Source organism: Melopsittacus undulatus, chromosome 10 (assembly GCF_012275295.1).
Source record: "Melopsittacus undulatus isolate bMelUnd1 chromosome 10, bMelUnd1.mat.Z, whole genome shotgun sequence".
NCBI classification, from domain to species: Eukaryota; Metazoa; Chordata; class Aves; order Psittaciformes; family Psittaculidae; genus Melopsittacus; species Melopsittacus undulatus.
In genome coordinates, this window is record NC_047536.1 from 33,842,707 (window position 1) to 33,863,123 (window position 20,417).

At 46.7% G+C, this 20,417-nt stretch overlaps 1 protein-coding gene across 4 annotated transcripts in view; it reads left to right on the forward strand.

The window, feature by feature from the left end:
• The first annotated feature begins 1,527 nt into the window (after nucleotides 1-1,527).
• ZBTB46 (zinc finger and BTB domain containing 46) overlaps nucleotides 1,528-20,417 on the forward strand; it is a 43,637-nt gene continuing 24,747 nt past the window's right edge. For 2 of the 4 annotated variants that reach the window (XM_034066770.1, XM_034066773.1), the window contains exons 1-5: nucleotides 1,528-1,612; nucleotides 2,059-2,251; nucleotides 7,954-8,081; nucleotides 9,702-9,841; nucleotides 16,141-17,110. In XM_034066770.1, coding sequence (XP_033922661.1) covers nucleotides 9,788-9,841; nucleotides 16,141-17,110 — 1,024 coding nt within the window. In that variant the 5' untranslated portion in view covers nucleotides 1,528-1,612; nucleotides 2,059-2,251; nucleotides 7,954-8,081; nucleotides 9,702-9,787. Of the gene's footprint in view, nucleotides 1,613-2,029; nucleotides 2,252-7,953; nucleotides 8,082-9,701; nucleotides 9,842-16,140; nucleotides 17,111-20,417 lie in introns of all 4 variants that reach the window. The other 2 variants (XM_034066771.1, XM_034066772.1) reach the window with 2 other exon arrangements.

Consider the following 20,417-nt stretch of genomic DNA (forward strand, 5'->3'; position numbering starts at 1 on the left):
AAGGTTTCAGCAGTAGGTTTCCCTGCTTAAAAGGCAGCGGTGAAGCAAATCTATAGGATGGGAAAGGAATCCCCGGAGGGCATTTCCAAGCCTTAGGCACACAATTCCCCACTATTACACACCTAAGCTGGGTAACAAGGCAAAGAAACGCTCAATCCACGTGGATTTCCCCACTTTGGGGCTCAATCACAGTGTGTGGATGCTGATGCACAGGTTGTAAACCTTACAACTGCTGGATCAGCTCCTGCTTTCCCAATCCAGGGATCCAAGGAGCGGTTCCATTGCTCTCCACATCCATCAGCTTCCTCCCTGCTCCAGACCTATCCTGCACTGCTAAACTCCATCCTTGGAAATACAGGGAAGTTTGTGTCCAATCCTTAGGCTCAGGATCCTGCCCTTTGCTGCAATGGGAGGGTTTCCATCATTGGATCTGATGGGCAAGGGGCTCTGACCTCCATCCCACAGACCCTTGTTCTCCACAGCTCCAGCCACGCTCTGCAGCCATCAGGCCAGGCCAGGGCCCAGTTTAACGGGCCCTGAAGTCTTTTATTCCTATTAATTCCTATTAAAAGACCCTTCAGATCTTTAATTCCTATTAATTTTTGCCTGAAAATGCGATCTCTTATTCCTTAATAGCATGAAAAGTGATTTCCTCCCCCCATAAACTGCTCAGGAGGCAGCAGCTCGGACCGGGCACAGGCTCATGAGGGAGCAATCCCGGCTGCGGCTCCACCGGGAGGGGACGAACCCGCTGAGGGGACACAACCGATGTCCCTCCGTCCTCGGGACACGGCAGGGCCGGGCAGGAGCCGCCATGTCCCGGGATGGGGATGGGGATGGAGATCGGGACCGGGATCGGGATCGGGACCGGGATCAGGATCAGGATCGGGATCAGGACCGGGACCGGGATCAGGATCGGGACCGGGATCGGGATCAGGACCGGGATCAGGATCGGGATCGGGACCGGGATCAGGATCGGGATCAGGACCGGGACCGGGATCGGGATCAGGATCGGGACCGGGATCGGGATCAGGATCGGGATCAGGATCGGGATCAGGATCGGGTCCGGGACCGGCTCCGGCTCCGCCGCCCCAGCGCTGTCACGGAGCGCTCCCATCATGCCCCGCGCGGCCGAGCCCGTGCGCGCTCCCCCCTCCCTCCCCTCACTTCCGGTGTCCGGCAGTGGCAGCGCCGCCGGCGGCGCCCCCGCTCCCCCGGCGCAAGGGGCGGGGCAAGGGGGCGGGGCAAGGGGCGGGGCTTAACGGAGGCCCGTGCGAGCCTCGGACCAATCAGCGCCCGCCAGTGTGGGAGAAGGGGCGGGGCGAAGGCGCCGGCACGCGCCGCGCGGCCCCGCCTCCCCCCCCCCCTCCCCTCAGTCCCCCCCCCCCTCCGCGCTCGCCTGTCGCGGGTTCGCGCCCCGCGCGCCCGAGGGAGCGACGGGAGCGCGCCCGGCCCCCCCCTCCCCCCCCCCCTTCTACCCCCCCCCCCTCACCTCCTCCGCCCTCCTCCCCCTTTCCCCTTCCCCTCCCCAGCCCGAGGAGACGCACGGAGTGACCGACGGAGCCCCGAGCTCCGGCCGCTCCCACACCGCGCTCTCCTCCATGGGGCTCAGGTAAGCGCCATGCCCCCCCCCACCCCACTCCCTGAGGCGAGCGGGGGTCGCCATGGCCGCCCCCATCCCATCCCTGAGGCGAGGCGAGGAGGGCAGCGCTTTCCACCCCCCCCTTCACCACCTCCACCACCTCCTTATCGCCTTCCCCACCGCCTCGGCCGTGCTCACCGCTCCCATCGCCCCCTCAGCGGCCACAACCCGGGGGGGGTGTGGGGGGAGCGGGGGCCGGTCGCTCCCAGCCTACGGAGGGGGGCACGGTGCCTTCTTTGGGACGCGATGTCTTATTTGGTGTGGGGTGGATGGCTTAACTTGGTAAGTGGCAGGGTTTAACCCCCCTCCCCCGGCCCTCCCCTCCCCTTCTCCGCCCCCCCCCATAACCCTCCCCTCCCCGTAACCTCCAAAAGGGGAATTTTCCAGCTGGTAATTTCTGCTGCGTCAACACCCAGCTCAAGGGAGAGGAGAAGAGACAAGGGGGCATTTTAACAGCAGCTCCACTTGCAAGAGCCAAGCCTCAATCCCGGCTCCAGCATTCAAACCCTTTCCCCCCCCCCAACCCCATTAAAAACCAGCATCCGTGCAAGTTGGACCAAGAGTTTGTCAGGAGTGTGGTTCCAAACTGCTTGGGAGAAAAGGGATGAGGTAATAATCGTCTTCTATTGCTCTCTTTTTCTGCCTCTTTCTCTTGCTTCTTCTCCTCTCTCCTTCTCTTTTCCCCCCTTCTTTTCTCTCTTTAAGCCAGGCCTGTTTTGGGTTATTGTCTCCCCCTAAAGCCAGGCATAGATCGCCTGGCCTTGCCTCCATTTTAATTGCAGGCTGAAATGGGGGAAGTGACCCTCTTATAGAAAGGGGGGGGTTGGAAAACCGACCATCAAATCCCACTAACCAACAACAACAAAACCCCGTTGGCAAACAGCGCTGGTGCTTCGGGGGGGGATGAAGGTGGGATTTCATCAGTAACAAGTGCAAAAGTGGCTGGGAATGTTTGCTGTCATGCTGGGCAATGAGGGAGGTGTCGTTCCCCCCCCAGGAGGAAAGCGGTGGTTGAATTGGGAAGGCAAGGTGCTGGTCAGAAGCAGGGGTTGTGCTGCTGGGATTGCCTTTGTGTCTCTGGAAATAGACATGTCAGTTCCCAAAGTAATACAAGTAGTGTCTGATAACTCAATCCCAGATGACAAATAGAGAATGGAGCAGATTTGCAGGACTGGAATAGTGGGAGGAAGCTCCTTTGGAAGCGGAGCTTTGGGAAGGGGGGGTATGGAGCACGTTGGTACCTCCCTGGAGCAGGGATGTATTGTGGAGCTGAGCACTGGGATGCAATCCAGGGAGAGAATCCCGGATTTATTTATTCTTTACACCTGACAGGGGGAAGATAAACAAAGGAGAGTTTGAACTGCTCTTTAATGAATTCCTCCTGCTTTTCTTTTGCAATCCCAGTGATTCACTTGCGAGCCTGCCAGGACTGGATTATTATCAGCATTGTTTAAAGCCATGCTAATTAGAGCCGTGTTTAGCAAACAGTGCTGGTGCAGACACCTGTACCAAAGTTCCTGCCTGCATTTTAATGGCATCCCTCGCATCTTGGGGAGCATTTAGGGGCTGTCGCACACATCTAGGTCTCGGTTCTTGCACTCGATCAAGTATTTATTACAAGTGTGGGTTCTCTGTGTGTAAAGAGCAGCCCTGCGACTAATGCATCAAATGTGGTGTCTCCAGAAGGAAAGGGAGTTTTCCTTCTTTCTTTCCTTCTATTTATTCGGGGGGGATTAAAGGGAAAAGCTGCATTAGCCAAGAGTGAGAGAACTGTAACATTCAGGAAGCAGCTTGCTGGGAACGCATCGCTCTTCTAGCTTAAACATCGTATGTTTTTATAGCATCTTGTAATTGCAAGTGAGATTTGCCTTTCCCTTTCTAAAGTCCGTTCAGCTTCTCTGGTTGTCAAGTTTTAGGTTTTGAAAGCCTTTAGTGATGGAAAAAAGAAATGGGTGGAGTGTGTGTTATTAGTCACAATATTTTCAACATGTGGGGAGGAATTAGCACCATAAGGTGCTTCTGGGGAGCTGAGGAGGACTGGGAACAGCAGCCTGCCCTATGGGCTCAGGGCTCAGCTACAAAACAGGGTTTAGGGCAGCTCCCAAATGGATGTGCCTGGCAAATATTCCATGTTTTGCTATGCTGGTGGGATAACAGTAACTGAAACAGAAAACTGGTGGTTTGGTTTTGATGCAGCCTGTCCAGGAGGGGGAAACTCACTCACAGCAAAACTTCACTCACAGTTGTTTTCATATCTATATTGTGACTCTTTGATGTAACTGGGTCAGTTTGAGTGTGGCACCAAAAACTGGGGGTTCAGATAAGTCACCCGTGAGATGTGTATTTGTAGGCTTTAAATGCTGCTTCATCCTCGAGATGTAGGATTGAGCTGCTGAAAACATGACCCGTACACGGGGTTCTTGGAAAATGGGCCACTTTCTCCCCGTGGTCTTTGTTTTCTGGGACAGTTGTACAACAGTGGAGATGTTCTTCGCAAGAGGGTTTTTTCCTCCTTAAGAAGTGGAAGTGCTTAAAGGAAAACCAGTTTAGCAGCACCCCCTTCCCCAGCAGCTCTCCTGTTTGAAAGGGCTGTGATTTGCTGTCGAATCTCCTGCTTGTCCCCTGCTAACATGTTGTGTTGCTGGGAGGTCGGATGAGTTCTTTTGGGCTTTGCTAGGCACTTGGGTGGATGTTGTTTCTGTTTAGATATGTGTTTTTGAAGTTTCCCAGTGAAGTTTCCTGTCCTCCCAGCAGGATAACGCCCCATCCAAACTGCTGCTGCTTGCTCCCAGAGCACATTGACTTCAGAAGCAGCTCCACCTTTCCCAGGGCATTTCCCCCTTCATGTTCTTGCTGGTTTTACTGGCAGCCCCAGTCTCCAAACTCCCCACTCACAGGGGGTTTCCTCCCTGCTGTCTGCTCAGTTTAATGGGCAAACAAAAGGGCAAAGCTGGGCTTAGTTTAAGTCTTTGAAGAGCTACCTGCAGCTGTAAGGATTGTCCCACATGTCCCTTAGCATTCCCAGGAGTTAGCAGGTCGTGTCCATTCGTGGCTGCCAGTGTTACCCTGGGAAATACGGACACAGAAGGATTAATGTTTGTATTTCACTTCTGGCTTAGGACCGGCTTGAATATTGTGAAGTGAGTGACTTACCTGTGTTTTATGTGTGATATCTGAAACTCCAAGTGTATTAATAGTGAAAGCAGGCACGTTGTGGAGCTGCCTGCAGATAGCAGGGGTCACGTTAGGCGAGAGGACACGGACCTACCACTGCTGTGAGATAGAGGGAGGTAGTGGGGCTGTGCCAAGTGCTGTGGTCTGCTCCTCACCCCATGGTCTCTGGGAGGGGTTTAGGGTGTTTTGGTCGAGCACAGCGACTGTCAGGACTCCGGTTGTTGCTTCAGACCTTCACTTTATCCCTTCTTGAGGGTTTTCTGTTTCACTCGGTGCTGTGGTCATGTTACAGCTCCCTTAAGCACAACCATCAGTGCCTGGTTTTCTCAGTTCCCTCTAGGTATTCAGTCCTTTAGGCAGGATGTGAAATAAGAGCATGTATTGCTTGGTGTGGGGCTTCTTTCACTGGGGATGGAAGAGGAGAGACTCTTTCAGTAGCTTTTGGGTCTGTGCTGCCGTGGTGCGTTTGGCTGCACAGGGATGTCCAGTTTGGAACCAGAGCTGCTTGGGATTCGGTGCCATCCTGTAGCTGTGAGTGAATGTGCTGGTGTTGTCACTGCTTTTTATCAGCCTTCCTTTATGTGAAACGGGTGCGGAGCTTCCTCAGCTCTTCCACATGGTTTCTATTATATATTATATATACTGGCAAAAAATCATAGTTGTGTTAAAACTGCTTATTCTTCATACGCATAAACTAGTGTGAAGTCCTCACTGAATTCCCCAATAGTGGAGCTCAGAGGCTCCTGGGTCAGAGGTTAAACCCTGGGTGGGCTTTTCTGTCCCTTACCAACTTAGCTGTTCTGAACACTTGCTTTAACATCCTTCCATACCCACATATTTAAGACCCAACAGCCTTGAAACGTTGAGTTTGAACAGCATCCGAGTGCCGGATGGGCTCCTTGACAGCAATTCCAATTAGATGGAAATGCGTCCCACTTTGTGGGGCTCTGTTGCGTGTAGGTGAGGTAAGGATGTACCTGCCTATTGTAGATGCTGAGGTAGGGCTCAAACTTGCCTTTCTTTGCCTTGCTGTTTGGGAAGATGGCTTTTCCAGCCCAGGCAGCAGTGATCCCTCCTGCCCTGACACTTCCTTGGCATTAAGGAGGAAAAACATTCTGCAAAGGCTGGAAGCTGCCTGGCATTTGCATTGCAGTAAAGCTGAGTTGGGGTCTGTTGTATTGGAGGGAGGCAGTGAGATGGCAGGAATATTCCACAAACACAGCTTGTGTATGGATTAAAATAAGCCTTGTAACAAGGATGTCGGAGTGTGTGCCAGGAACTTTGCTGCTTAAGAACCCTGCTTAGAAAAGCAAGTAGGGTTTTGCATAGCAAGGAATGTGTTTATAGCTGTGTAGATGTTGGTTATCCGCCTAATTGTTTCCTCCTCCTGTGTTGAACGAACTTAATACATCCAAAGGAGTTTGTTTCCTCTGTTTCTCACCTTGTGAAGAACTCAAAGTGGATACTTGAGGTAGTTGGGCTCACTCTGGGTGAGGAAAGCGTTAACCAAAACATGCACCTTTTGCACTAATATACCATTGGAGGAAATACCTTTCTGACCAGTGCTCGAATCATGCTTCAAAACAGAAGCATCAATGCTCTGGATTAGCCATTAGGTGCTTAAAATACCCAAGCCTGAAACCAGCTGATGGAAGTACCCAGGAGGGAAGCAGTGAGGATGGAGTGCTCTGAACAGTCCCACCACTGTAGGGCTGGAGAATGAGGATAAAACCCTCACTTATTGACTTCCTTCTTATTACTGCTCTGTCCTTCTTGGCTTCACTGTGCTTCTTATTTAGTGTTTTATAAGAGTTGATCAAATCTGGATTATGAGATTTGGACTAAAAGTGGGATATTACCCGAGGCTCTGAGCCTGAGTTACACACAGCACCTCCTGTGTTCCCCTTAGTTCTGCTGGCATGTTTATTCCTAGGGTATTCCTGACTCCTTACGTGTGTTCTGTCTCTTGGGTGCTCTTCCCCTCGGTTGCTCCCATGGCCATACTTCCCTTTAAAAATTCCCTCACGATTCTTCCTCTTTCTTTGCTTCCCTCCTTTTCACATACTGACTTTGGGAACTTAACACAAAGATCCCCAAGTTAAAGAGCCAAAAACCAATGTGAAAGTTTGGGGGGAAGCATTTTTCAGGGCAATTCCCAGTGTGATATGATCACACTTCTTTAATCCTCCTTCTTTTTTAGGTGCTTTTTATGTTGTTTTGGTTTTGGTAATAGATGCACAAGGGCAGAGTCTTTTGCTCAGATTGCTTTTGTGATGCTCTTCTAAGTGGCAGCTTAGGATCTTGTAGGAGTTAATGGCATTTGGAGTGGTGAGTGTCACACCAGCTACAGGCACCTGGGGTTTTTCAGGTTGCTCTTTAATCCTCACTGCTGGAGTAGCAGCTGTATCTGTAGCTAAATGCTTATGTTGGTTTTGGTATGACCAGACTCCTCGTGCCTGGTACCCTATAAAATTCTTGCCCTTTAGATACCCATTGGCTCTTCCATATTCCTTCAATCCCAGCAACTGTTTCTGTACTGTGTTGGTCTCCATGATGGAGAGAAGATGGTGGGACAGGCAGATGGACAGAGACGGAAGTTATGGGGAAATGAAGAAGGGAAATGCAGAGGAAATGGAAAGAGCAGCAGAAACTTTATTGCAAGAAGTGTTTTGAACTAGAAACGTGCACCTAGTGCCCTGTTGGAAAGGTGCATCCTGTTGTATAAGCACTGTTACAGGCTGCAATGTTGTATTGTGGCTGCATCACTTTTACAGGCACGGAAATGAGAACTTACTTTCTGTTGGGTGTTTGCCTCTTTTTCTGTATCTTGTTAAAAATGTTTGAAATCCTCATATAAAGGAGAATCACAGAATCATTTTACAGTGAGTTCTTTGAAGCACTTGTGTCTGGAAGCACAGGAGTGTTAATGGTGTTAACATTTGATGTTAAATTCTTCCTTTAACTTAACACAAGCAAAATTATTTCTCCTTTATGCTGATTGATAGAAATATAACATTGTTTGAAATGGCAGAGTTGTGAATGTGCTGCTTGCAGTTATGTGCCACTGAAGGCTTTTATATGAACTTATAGTTTAGATTTTAATCTGTGCCTCTTCCTCTTCCCATTCCCAAATGCAGGACATCTGATGAGCCCTTTGGAGGTTGTCAGCAGAGCCCATTCTCCTCTCTTCATTAAAACATGCACTTGCCAGCTGTGAAACATCACGACATTTATTGTTGCTAACAGGAAACATTTTCAACTGTTGGTAAGTGCTCAGCATTTAAAGATACTTTGTGATGTGGTAAGAGAAAGAGTAGGATTCCTTTAGCAATTGGAGTTGGAGGAATACCCCTGGCTGTTGTGTTCCTACCTTGTAGCAGAGGTGCCTCCATTAATCATGGTCACTTGATGCTCATCTCTTCGACTACAAGAGGAAAGCAGGTTCAGAACTCAAAGCAAGAAGGAAAAATGCAGATCAGTGCAAAACAGTGCAGGTCTGAGCTTTGCTGTTCTTACTGGACTGTTCTGGTTTATTCTGGGCTCTGGGGCAGAGGTGTAGATGGGAGTTTTTATGGTCACAGCCCTAAGTTTGAGTGAAAAATACCACTTATTTTTACCCTTTGCTAACAAAGTCATTTCCCATGTGTTCCCTCACTCCCCCACTTTGTTTTTTTAACTGTCTAAATAACAGGACTAAAAGGAGCCAAAACAATTGCTATGGAGAAGCAATCAGAGAAAGGCAAGACTTGGCAGTCTGAAATAGACACTGAGAACAAACCCAGTGGTATTTGCTTCCGTTGGGTCATATTTGTTGTCAGGGTTTAACAGTTGTGCTTGGTGCCATCAGAGTGCCTGGATTTGCCTTAATGCTCTGTTTGTGTGTTAGATACTCATTTCCCCACTTGAAATAACATCAGTTTGTACTGGAAAAGCTTGCTTAGTTTCTCTGCTGAGGTTTTCTGTTACTGCAGAAGGTGAGATCAACAGCATTGATTTATAACTGATTTTCATGAAGAGCTTATCTGTAGATTGAAGAGATCTCAATGCAGAGATCAGAACTATGTGGCAAACACTTTGCTGGAGGGATCAGCAGTGCATAAGCAGTGTAAAGTTTTGACTAATCCATAGTCAGAAGTTTTAGTTGAGTTTAAATGTTTCCAGTGCAGTGACTGTTCTTCTGAAGGAAATAAAGCCTGGTTTGTATGGGAAAGACAGATGGACATGATGATAGTTATAGTTGATGTGTCCTCTCAGACAAAATCCCTTTGGATGAGCTTTTTCTTATCCTTGTGATCCTAAACATCAATATTTATCCAGGAATGTGCCTTATTATACCTAAGGATCTGTATTTCATAGAATTCTCCCTCAAAATCTTGGGATTATTTAGTCTCTTCACCCAGAATGGTGCCAGCCGGTAGGAACTGGCAACTGAACATGTCAAGAAGACAATTCCTTTGACTACTCCATTGCAACCTTCTCTCAGGACTTGCCAAAGTAGCTTTTTAGCCTCCTATTTTATAGGTCAGATAAGGTGAATTAATGCTCTTTGGGCCACAAATGTCTCTTTCCTAAGTCGTTAAAGTGAGAATGTTTGGAAAAGCTACCAAACAGGAAACCCTGTTGTTTCAAGGACCTGTTTGAAGTTTTAGTATCTAAAATTAGGTATCTTCTTTCTCATACTTACAAGAAATAACTCTTGTTTGTAGTATTGCAATAAGGTACCAGGCTTTCCTTACCTGCAATGTATTGCTATGCTTTCATTTTCTGGGGTGAAGTCATAAAAAGAGATGTTATAACTGTGGGTTTGGGGGGAAAAGCCTTCAAAATGTATCACTGTAGTTCAGTAATTTGTAGTTTAATGCTCTTCGTTTGGGTTTTGCTGCAGTTCTCCCCTTCTCCTACAAGAGGTCCCAGCAGTGCTATCGGAAGGTCAAGGACTGCTGCACTACCTGTGCTGCCCTAGGGCTGTTGATGTCCTCAGCTGTTGTAGGAGAAACACCAGACCTGGAACCCAGTTTGTTACTGGTAAGGAGTAATTGTCTTGGATTTTGATTGATAATTCCTTTAATATGGAAGTTTGCATGGTTTCCTCTAACAAAATGAGTAAAACTCTCCACTGCTTATGATGTGAAGAGCACGATAGGAAAATGTGGATCTCTGCTATGGTTTTGCCCTTTTTCCTCCTATTTTTAACTTCAGTTTCTAAATTTCTTGTCCTAATTACCAATTGCCCTCCTTCCAAACTGGGGAGGCAAACAACCTTCCCTTAGCTTTCAACTTCAGACCTGGATTTCTCTTCATGTGCTGTCAGAGCTACTTGTAGGTTGATAAATGGATTTTCCTAAGATCCTTTCCAGAATCCTGTCTTTTGGCTGCACTTGTGTAGTGTCCATCTTTTCCACCCTGCTGGCCCTGTGACTTCAGGTAGATGATGTGGTATCAAAGGCCAAAGCCAAGTTGCTGGTTTTGGAGTAGAGAGTGCAATGTTTCATGGTAGCTCCTGGTTATTTTGTGTTCTGCTTATTGGATTGTGCTTGTGGCTTGTGTTTGGGTTGTGGAAACAAAGCTGTAACACTATGATGCTTGACTAGAAGTGTGTAGTGTTTAGAGTGTCCTTGTTCAAATTTGCCTTCTTTTAATTCCAAATTGAATCTGGATCAGTATATTTTCATGGTAAAAGCAGCTGTAAACTGATCATATGGTATAAAACGCTTTGTGTTTTCTGCCTAAGTCTAACTGGGACAGATGGGGAGTTGACATCTCTTCCTGCCCTGAGTTTGATTTCTTTGCTGCTGTGTTCTGGCTGCTGAAGGTGTGATGCTGCCCTGCTCCTGCTATTTGAACTTTACTCATAGCCTTTCTGAATTGTAACTACTACAGAATGCTAAGCAGGGGTGTTCCAATGCTCTTCCTCAAACACACTTGGGAGGAGAAAACGCTGTGCTTGTGGGGATCTGCACTGTGAAGCTCATGAGCAGTGTCTTTGCAGGGAGTTATCTATTAACATCCCCAGTCTTAGGCGGGTGAGTGCAGGTACCATTCTTTGCTGTTGCTGAGGTTACACTGGGGTTTTTGCTCTCTGTTCCTGTCAGCACAGGGCACATGGACAAAAGGAATCCTCTGCATCCCTGTTGTCTTTACTTGCATGAAAGTGAAACTCCTTACACACAGTGTCATGTGTGAGGTGAGTCTGGAGCTCCCTTGCAGAGGAATTCCAGAAATGCTGGAATGTCTTGGGAGTGGAGACATGGACGGAGGGGCAGCAGAGAAGTGGGGTGTGTTTGTTGCCTTTTTGTGTCAGAAACCATTGGAGTGAACTGGAGTTCTTCCTTGGGCTGTTTTTGCTGTTCTCCAAAGGGAGAAGGGGGAGGAAACAACACATTTTTGGTCAAATTCCAGTTGGCCTGTTCTCCCTAGGGAGCACACGGTGGCTGCTGCTGGAGAGCACTTAGGAGTGTTTTGGTCCTCTGTAACTTGTGTCCCTGCTATTAAGTGTAGAAGCATGTTTAGAAAGTTGTAACAAACATCTTGGAGGTTGAATTTTGGCTTCCTTTGTATTCCGAGGGCGCAAATAGGAACCAAACAGCAAAACCTCTCTAGTCCTTTGGGGTTTTTCCTTATTTTGCTTCCCCTGTTTTCTTTCTGAGTAAAAGGAGTTTATTTTTGTCCCCACTCTTTCCCCGGGGACTGCACTGAAGGGACTTTCATGCGTGTCCTCTATTTCTTGCAAGTGGCTTTATGTCCAAAGCCAAATAACGCACTGAGCTTTAGATACAGCACATTTATACCCCTTAGCTTTACTGCTGTTTGCCTTTGGGTCAGGAGACTTATTGTGGATACTTACTCTGAGCAGTTGGCTTTGTAATTCCTGGCTATTCCTTTCAAACCTTTCCAACGGGAGGTGAAGACTGTTATTTATTTAGACTCTTACATCACCAGGTGATATTTTCATGTTCAAATAACTGTACTGATAGTGCCAAATAAACAGTTTTCGTGGCTGTTGTGTTTGTAGCACGAGGTTCATTCCAACCAGGCTTCAAGATTGTCTGAATTATTAATGCCTACTTGAAGAGCAGGGCTTTGATGACCTGAGAAAGAAAACGCTGGCCTCTGCCTTGACAGAAGTTTGCATGAAAGAGATGAGTAAATCTGTTTTCCTTTGTTCCTTTTGCTGTTACGTGCAAGTGTTGTTTGCTTAGGGACAGGGGGGTTAGTTTAGTTGGGTTTGGAGAGGTAGCAGTCTCAATGCTGTCTGTGGACTGACTTAGGAAGAAAGGTTGATCTGCTGCCATTGACTTGGTGGAAAACCTACAGATGAGCTTTCACGGCTCATTGGCTTCTTGGAAAGCTGCATTGTGGCCATGTGCTGTCAGCACTGGCCCAGGCTGAAAGCTTTTAGTAGGTGCTGAACTTCGAAATCCTTCAGTGTCCTAAAAAGACCGGAGATAAACCCCAAAATGTGGTGTTGATCTTTGAGGTCTGTGTCTAAGCGATGTTTGCAATTATTCCATCTTCCACAATGCTTCCAGGGGAAGTTTGAAGGATGCTGCTTTGCCAAAGGGATCTTTCCATAACATGTTTTAAGTGGAGATAAATATCATTACCAGGAAAAGGGGAGAAAAGTCCAACAACAAGCCACAAAGCAGCATGTGAATTTGGAACACGAGAGCTCAGGCTTTTGAAGCTTCCTGAATTCTTAACTACTAGCAAATTGCCTTAAATTTAACTTGGATTAATTCCCTGGTGATCCTTGACATTAAACGGATGTTCTGGTTTGACATGGGTAGACAGAAAACTAATTAATTCCTCTGAATTGGAGGCATATTTAATTCTCTCCCCCAAAGACCTCGCATTGGAAAGGTGCAGTGCTGTGACAGATGCTGAATGTGGAACGATGGGTATGAAGTAACAGACCTTTAGACAGTGGAAGATCAAGACATCTACAATAAGTGTTGCTGGTTTGGAAAGCATTAAACTCTGCTGGTTGAACTGAACACAGGAACATCCACACCATTGCTGTGTGATACTGTGCCTGTCCATGGAGAGGATGCTCTTCCATGGGTGTCTTTCCCATTCATGTCTCTGTTTCTTCTTGGAACAAGGACAAGTTGTCTTCCTTTTGCATAGAGGAGCACATACTGGTGTTGGTTTTGCTTGGGGTTTTATGTTCATGTTTTAGAATGTCAAGTGTTTTTGCTTCTTGCCCCAGAGGCACCAACCCACCCTCTGCTCTTGTCCCCAGTGCTTAACTGGAGGGGCTCTGCTGTCAAGAGCCTGGTGGCTGGGACAGGAACCTTGCATGGGTTCTGGTTTTGTGTTTGTCTTTAGCACAGATCCCTTGGGTAGGAACGAAAGTCAGGGAAAAGCTGTTTCCTACAGAGGCCGGCAAGTGCTCCATCCCTAAAACACTGGGTTAGCCATTGCCTGAGCCTCAAACTGGTCTGGTCTAAACCAAAGGAAGCAAGAGACAAACAGGCAAAGAGGCAGCTTCAACAAAGGACAAGGTGTATCAGAAATAGTCTGTTACCAACAGTGAGGGGGAACCCAGACACTGAACCAACATATGAAATAATACATGTATAAAATCTGAAGGAATGGGTGTAGTTTCCAGGTGAAAAGCTGTTGTTGCATAAACTCACAAAAGTGGGTGAAGATGTGGGGATAAAGGAGTAGTTGTCAATCTGTATTAAACTGAGGAAGAGAAAATGATCCTTGTGGGAGATTTCCCCCAGCCCCAAACTAATTCTAGGGAGTTGATGTCTTGGAATATATGGACTTTGCTGCCTGTGAATATGGACTTTTGCTGAACAGCAAAAGGAAATGCCATATCTGAACCTTCTGGCTCCATAATTGTATGCTCTGAGGTTTTCTTGCCTCTTCCTCTGAACCACGTGGATCTGGCAGCTGTTGAAGGCAGGATTGGTGATGGACAACGTGCTTTATCCAATGTGGCAATTCATGTTTCCTGAAGGGACTGAGCTGACTCCTTGACTCCTAAAAGTAGCTGCAGCAGTGGTTTCTGGAGTGAAGACAAGAGTGAACTGTCGTCCTGCCTTAAGAGGTGGCTCTCTCCAACAGGAGGAGGTTGGGAAGTGGTGGCAGCCACTGCTGGTTCCATTGCAGCCTTCTCAGGCCAAACACCTGGAAAATCAATTCCTTAGGCTGAGGGTTTTTAATCCTTGGATTGATTTTCTTTGATGTATTTCATGTGTTTGAAGTGGAGATGGCTTCTGTGTGAGAGCTTGAAGACTCTGGGCAGATTTCAGTAGTGAGTAAGTAGCATTCAGATAACGTAGAGCTGCTCTGTTATTGACCTCTTCCAATTCAAATAGAAATAAGATGAGCTTCTTTGTGCACTCTGTGCTTAATTCCATAGGAAAGCTGCATGGGTTTGAAATAATGAACACTGGTTCAGGCTGTTTGTGGTGCAGGAACACGGTCCTTCCTCTCTTGAAGAAGCAAATGCTTCTCAATGACTAAGGACCAGCCGTTCTTGTAAATGAGCAGTTGTGACACTGCTGAAGAGCTCCATTCTTGTGGAACTGGAGATGCTTGTGCAGGCATCTTGCATAACTTGAACTCTTGACTCATCAGGTGGCTCTAGAAGAAAGGTCCTGGTGTCATCAGTGTTCTGTGGGTGAGAGGTGGTTCTCCAGCCAGTGGTGCGGGCTGAACTGGAGCTGTTGTGCTCCTGTAGATGATGACACTAGCATAGACTATGAGGAAGGAGGAATGAGGTCTTACAGATTGCATTCCCCAGCACAAGAACCCTCCTGCACTCATTGAGACATTTTCTCAGTCATGACTGCTGTGAGGTGATGTACAGATGGACCTGAATCTGTGCTTTGAACCGCATGTATGTTAGAAAGTTGCTGCAAGCACACATCAGCCTCTTATTGACAGTGCTTATATTTAACTGTGCGTGCTTTGAGATGGTGCAGCCACACAAGTGTGGTGATTGTGGTTTTATCAGCAACCACCAGCAGCCCAAATCCAGGCTCTGGTGCATGGGCTTGCCCATAATTGCATTCAGATTTGGTCTTGTCAGCAGAAACCAATTATACAGCTGTATGATGACATGTGGGCACATGTGCTGATTTTACAGTTGGGACTTCTTCTATTGGAACAAGTTGGTGTTCTTGAGAGGAAGGAGTTGGTATCCTTCACACTGTGTGTGCAGCTCAGTGCTCCTGCTTAGCTGCACCATTAAATCACTGTTAAACAGTACAGAAACCTTAATGGTAAGTCCCAAGTAAGTGATCTAAGCTAGATGAAACGGCAGAAATCAGCACTGATGTGTTGCTTCTCTTGTGTTTGTACTTTGCTGCTGGGGTAAAATTCAATCTGAATCAACATATCCACTTTCTCTCTGTTTTGGGGTGTTAAGAGGAGGGTAATTCGGAGCATAACTTACATGTGATACTTGCCATGCTGCTGGCACTAACTAGCCTTTGTTTGGATAATGGTGCCAAACTTCATGAAAGGTGATCAGAATTCATCTTGGTTGGTGGATGCTTTGTTGCCTGGGTCACAAGCATCCTTTCTCAGCATGAATGTTCAGGTGATCATTAGCATTTCTCTGTCCTCTGCAGTATCGTAGTGTGGTTGTAGGGTCAACTTGGCGATGTAAAGCCAAGGAGATAAACATGCTTTATTGCCAAGTTAAAGATCTTGTGTTTATAAGCAGTTCAGCCTCAAATAACATTAATGTCACAGTTCTCATCTATTGCCAGTTTAGTTTGAGTGGGGACTTCACATTTTGTGATCTGTAGTCTTGGATTTGCTTATTGCTCTTCTGCCTTGCATTGTATTTATAGCCCCTCCACAGCAATATAGCGAGGGGCAAGGCCTGGTTTCAATTGACTTTTGCTGTTGGAGGGCTTCATCTGTTCAGTGTGTTACACATAATACTCCTTCCCTTGAGGGATGTGTGTTACAGAGCTCTCCTCAGCAGTCTGTCTCCATCAGCACAGTTTCAACCCCAAACTTCACTGAACTCCAGCAGTAACAACTGACACTTGTTTTACCCAAGTAACTTAAGACAGGTTTGCTTGCAAGTCTGCAGTCATTTAAAGAAGCATTTCTCTGGGATGTTATGAGCCACTGGAGGACTGAGCTTCAAATCCAATCTCCTTTTTAACACAAATTACTTGAAGTCTGGTAAAAAGAAGCTGCATCATGTAATGAATGTGTGGTGTTTCCTGTTTTGCGGCATCCTTTTGGGCTGAACTTGTTACTTAAATTGACCCAACTCAGGGTTTGTCTCAAATCTCTGTCAATTTGTAGTGGATTTTTGAAGTCCTGTCATTTCCTTCCCCTTACAGGACCTGTGGAAGAGGAAACACAAAGATCTCCAGATGAATAACCGCAAGGAAGATATGGAGATCACGTCCCACTACCGGCACCTGCTGCGGGAGCTGAATGAGCAGAGGCAGCATGGCATCCTCTGCGATGTCTGCATCATAGTGGAGGGCAAGATATTCAAGGCTCACAAAAACGTTCTGCTTGGGAGTAGTCGTTACTTCAAAACGCTCTACTGCCAGGTCCAGAAGACCTCTGACCAGGCCACTGTCACCCACCTGGACATCGTGACTGCACAAGGCTTTAAAGCCATCATTGACTTCATGTACTCGGCACACCTCGCGCTGACCAGCCGCAATGTCATTGAGGTGATGTCAGCTGCGAGTTACCTGCAGATGACAGACATTGTCCAGGCCTGTCACAACTTCATCAAAGCAGCTCTTGACATAAGCATCAAGTCTGATGCTTCGGATGATCTCGTTGATTATGAGCTTGGAGCCCCCTCCAGCAGCAGTACGGATGCTCTGATCTCAGCAGTGGTGGCTGGCAGGAGCATATCTCCCTGGTTAGCGCGGCGCACGAGCCCTGCAAACTCCTCTGGAGACTCAGCCATTGCCAGCTGCCATGAAGGAGGGAGCAGCTATGGCAAAGAGGATCAAGAACCAAAACCAGACAGCCACGAAGACATTTCATCCCAGTCTCTTTGGTCTAGTGACATGGGCTATGGCTCTTTACGGATCAAGGAGGAACAGGTTTCACCGTCGCATTACGGAGGGAGTGAACTGCATTCTGGCAAGGATAGTGCAATACAGACTGTGTTCTCAGAGCAAGGAGTAGGGGATGGCTGGCAGCCCACAGGGCGCAGGAAGAACAGGAAAAACAAAGACACTGTGAGGCATATCACACAGCAAGTGGAGGAGGACAGCAGGGCAAGCTCTCCAATGCCATCATTCTTACCTGCTTCAGGATGGCCCTACAGCAGTCGAGACCCCAGTAAGTTGTTGTTCTGATTTCCATGGCTGAAATGAAAACCACTGGGTTAATTAGATCTGTTTGTGGTATGATCTTATTAGTCTCCAAGATAGCTGAGCTTGCCAGAAAAATGCAGAAACCTGTGTTAGCAGAATCCAGTCAGGAACATCAGTATCACAGCACTTGGCTAGTGTTCCTCTGAGAGAGGTTGAGAGTTTTGTTGTGGTCTTGAGCATACAATGGCCTCAATCACCCCCAAAACCACCACGATAGGAAAGGTTGGAATTTATTCTAGCAGCTGTGCAAACCAATGTCAAGGATGACGAATGGTCCTTGCACAGTGTATTAATGATGTAATTACACCACACATGGGTGTAATTTAGTCTGAATGATACCATCTCCAGTGCTTCCTGGTATTCAGGTGTCACTTTCTCATGTGCAGGAAAACCACCACAGCTCATTGCTGCTCATGGCAAGAGAAATGTTGGTACCTCTTAAGAATCATGTGTGTCTTTTGAAGTACTGTGTGGCTTGAAGTGCATTTTGATGTGTGACTGCTTGTAGTCTGGGGTGAGTGGTTGCTTTTAAAGCATATAGCCGGGGAGAAAACTGTGGTTTTGAGTTGTTCTGAATCTTCAATAGTTATTTTCTGTCTCAAAATAGCTGTTCTATTGGAGTCATTAATCCCCAGCAATTAACAGGTCCAGGAATGCTGCTGATACAGGAGTAGTCTGGGTGGTTTATCCTAAGGACTTGCAGGGAGTGTGGTATCAAACTCCTTCAAGCTGACTTAAAGAGCTCTGTCTGGTGAGTTAGCCTGTGTTTCATCGCATACCAGAGCCCAAGTCAACCAGGAGGAGGGTGTGTGAGATTATATACCCTTATGTTGCCAAATTCAGATGAAAAAGCAATATAAATAGTACAGAAAGTCTGAAGAGTCTTTATGGGCTGGAAAAGGATGTTTAAGATGCTTATATACTGGGGTTTAAATGTGGTTTTCATTGAAGGGGTAACTCTGTTCAAATGTCTATAGATTTACTATGTTTTATGCTTATCTGCTGCAAGCTTGCATGTAATTATTCTAATTGCTGATGATAAAATCTACACAACAGCAGTTAGAAGAAAAATGGGAGATAACTTAAGAAAAGTGATTTATAATGAATCCTGGGTTTATAACGTGTGTATTGAAGCAGGGTTCAGCATGGATTTCAGGGTTGTTTTGAAGCAGGGTTCAGCATTCATTGCCTGCTATGCTGTTTGCATGCAACTGTTCTTCACTTCCATAGCATCCCATAAAAGCAGCCCAGTCACTAGTACTGTCCAAGGAGTGGTGTGGGGCTTGGACAGGTCAGCGCAGTAAACCACATGCATTGGGGTGGCTGCAGTAACACAACTGCAGCACTGCCTGGTTTAGGCAGCTGGGCATGGACTGAAAACAGGGTGAAATAAAGAGATTGTTTTACTGGAAGCTGAATGAAGTTTCTGTTCTTTAATTCCTAATCATTAAGGAATTAAATGTAAGTGTCCTTTATCTTTACAACCACTTGCAGAAGAGAAGAGGGTGGCTTTGGGTGCTGGCTCAGCACAGCCCTGACACAGACCATCGCCAGGCACAAGCAAATTGTGCCAAATCTGGTTTAAAGGTGTTTTCCAATGAAAGAGGTGTTTCCAATGATGGGAGAGGGGAAGCTCAGTGGTGGTGGTTGGGAAAGTAGTTCCAATATTCCACTAGTGCCTGTAAAGCAAAGGGGAAAACTGAACAGTGACACAGCATGGGATGGGTGCATATGGATGTAACAGCAAGGAGCATCTCTGCATGCTTCCCCTAAGGAGCCCTGCGTGTGCCTTAGGTCACAATTTCTTGTCTTTTGGTAGATGTTTTTGGTATTTCAAAGGATTTGAGATCTTTGCATATTCAGGTTTGGTTAACACATGGACATCTTGTCAGCCACAAGGCTGCATGTGTTGTGTGTGTGTGTGGATGTATGGTTTGGGTGAAATCACTGCCCCAAACCATCACTGGCCTGGTCCCTACAAGCAGTAGGGTCTCACAGTAACATTTCCCATCTCCAGCAGGTGGAAGCAGCCCTCTTGTGAACTGCTCCACATTGAAAAGCCCCAGGGTTGGTTGTTGGTACCCCAGGTTCTTCCCTTTCCTGCTGGAATTCAGTAGTAGTGTAGGTGTGCCACCAGCTTAGCTCCTGTGCATGGAGAAAACTGGATTCTCTTGTGTGAAAATGGATGATGGCAAGTGTCTGCACTGCATAATGCATGTTTGGGATGTGTTTAAATCTCAGCTTGATGATGGCTTTGATTTAGTAGTGTCAGGTTTCATGCCTTAAAACAGACTTCCTAGGGCTCTTTTTGCCTTATCCATTTGGAAGTGGCCCTGCAGTATTATTCAGAGCTAGGATGAAAAGGTACTTGTTTGCTGAGGAAATGGGCGTTGAGAGGTCTTTCTTAAGTGGGAAGAGGAAGCAAGTTACCTGGAACTCTCTGTTCTTTGGCTCATTCACTCTTCTGATCTATTCAGTTATTTTAAGATGCTGTTTGCTAAGTCTGAAAGCCTCCATTGTGGGATAATGTGGGTGCCATTTGCAAAAGCCTCTGTTCTAGAGAACTAACAGTCCTTCTGGCAATGCAGGAGCTGATTTAGGAGGGTCCAAAGCTCAGTGTTAGTGTCTTCCTTCTTGAATTGTGCAGGATACTCCTTCGGTCCTGCTTTCAAGCACCACTGCATTTCAGCAACACGCAGGCAGCGATTCGGAAGGAGGAACTTACAAGTAACCATTGCATCACCCTTTAATTCAGTGGTTATTTGGGGCACAGATAAAAATACTCTCCTATTCCTGTATTATACAGGATTACTTCATTTATGTTGCAAAGCAGCATGTTGCAGTCACTGGAACTTTACTGTTGGAACAGCTAACAGCTCGTGTACACTCAGAAGTGCTTCTTCCAGTGGGAAATACGTCCTTATCAATACAGATAGAATGTACTAAAGTGTCCCAAATACAGGGTAGGCTGTAGTGACACATGAGCCTATGTGGCCTCAAAAAGACACAGTGTTCTTTCAATTGAAAGGATAAAGAGATTCTTTCTAAATCAGTTGATTCTTTTCCTGATGCTGCAGAGTCCTTGAAGTTGATCACACTAGGGGTTAAAATGGAATGCCTGGAGTAATCTTATGAATGGCAATGTAACATCATGGAAATAGCAAACCAAGCAAGAGATCCCTAATATCTGCCATGAAGAGCGTGTCCTCTTCATCCAAGAAGGAGTGATCAAACAGGATGTGCAGTAGAGCACAAACCAAGTTGGGATGTGG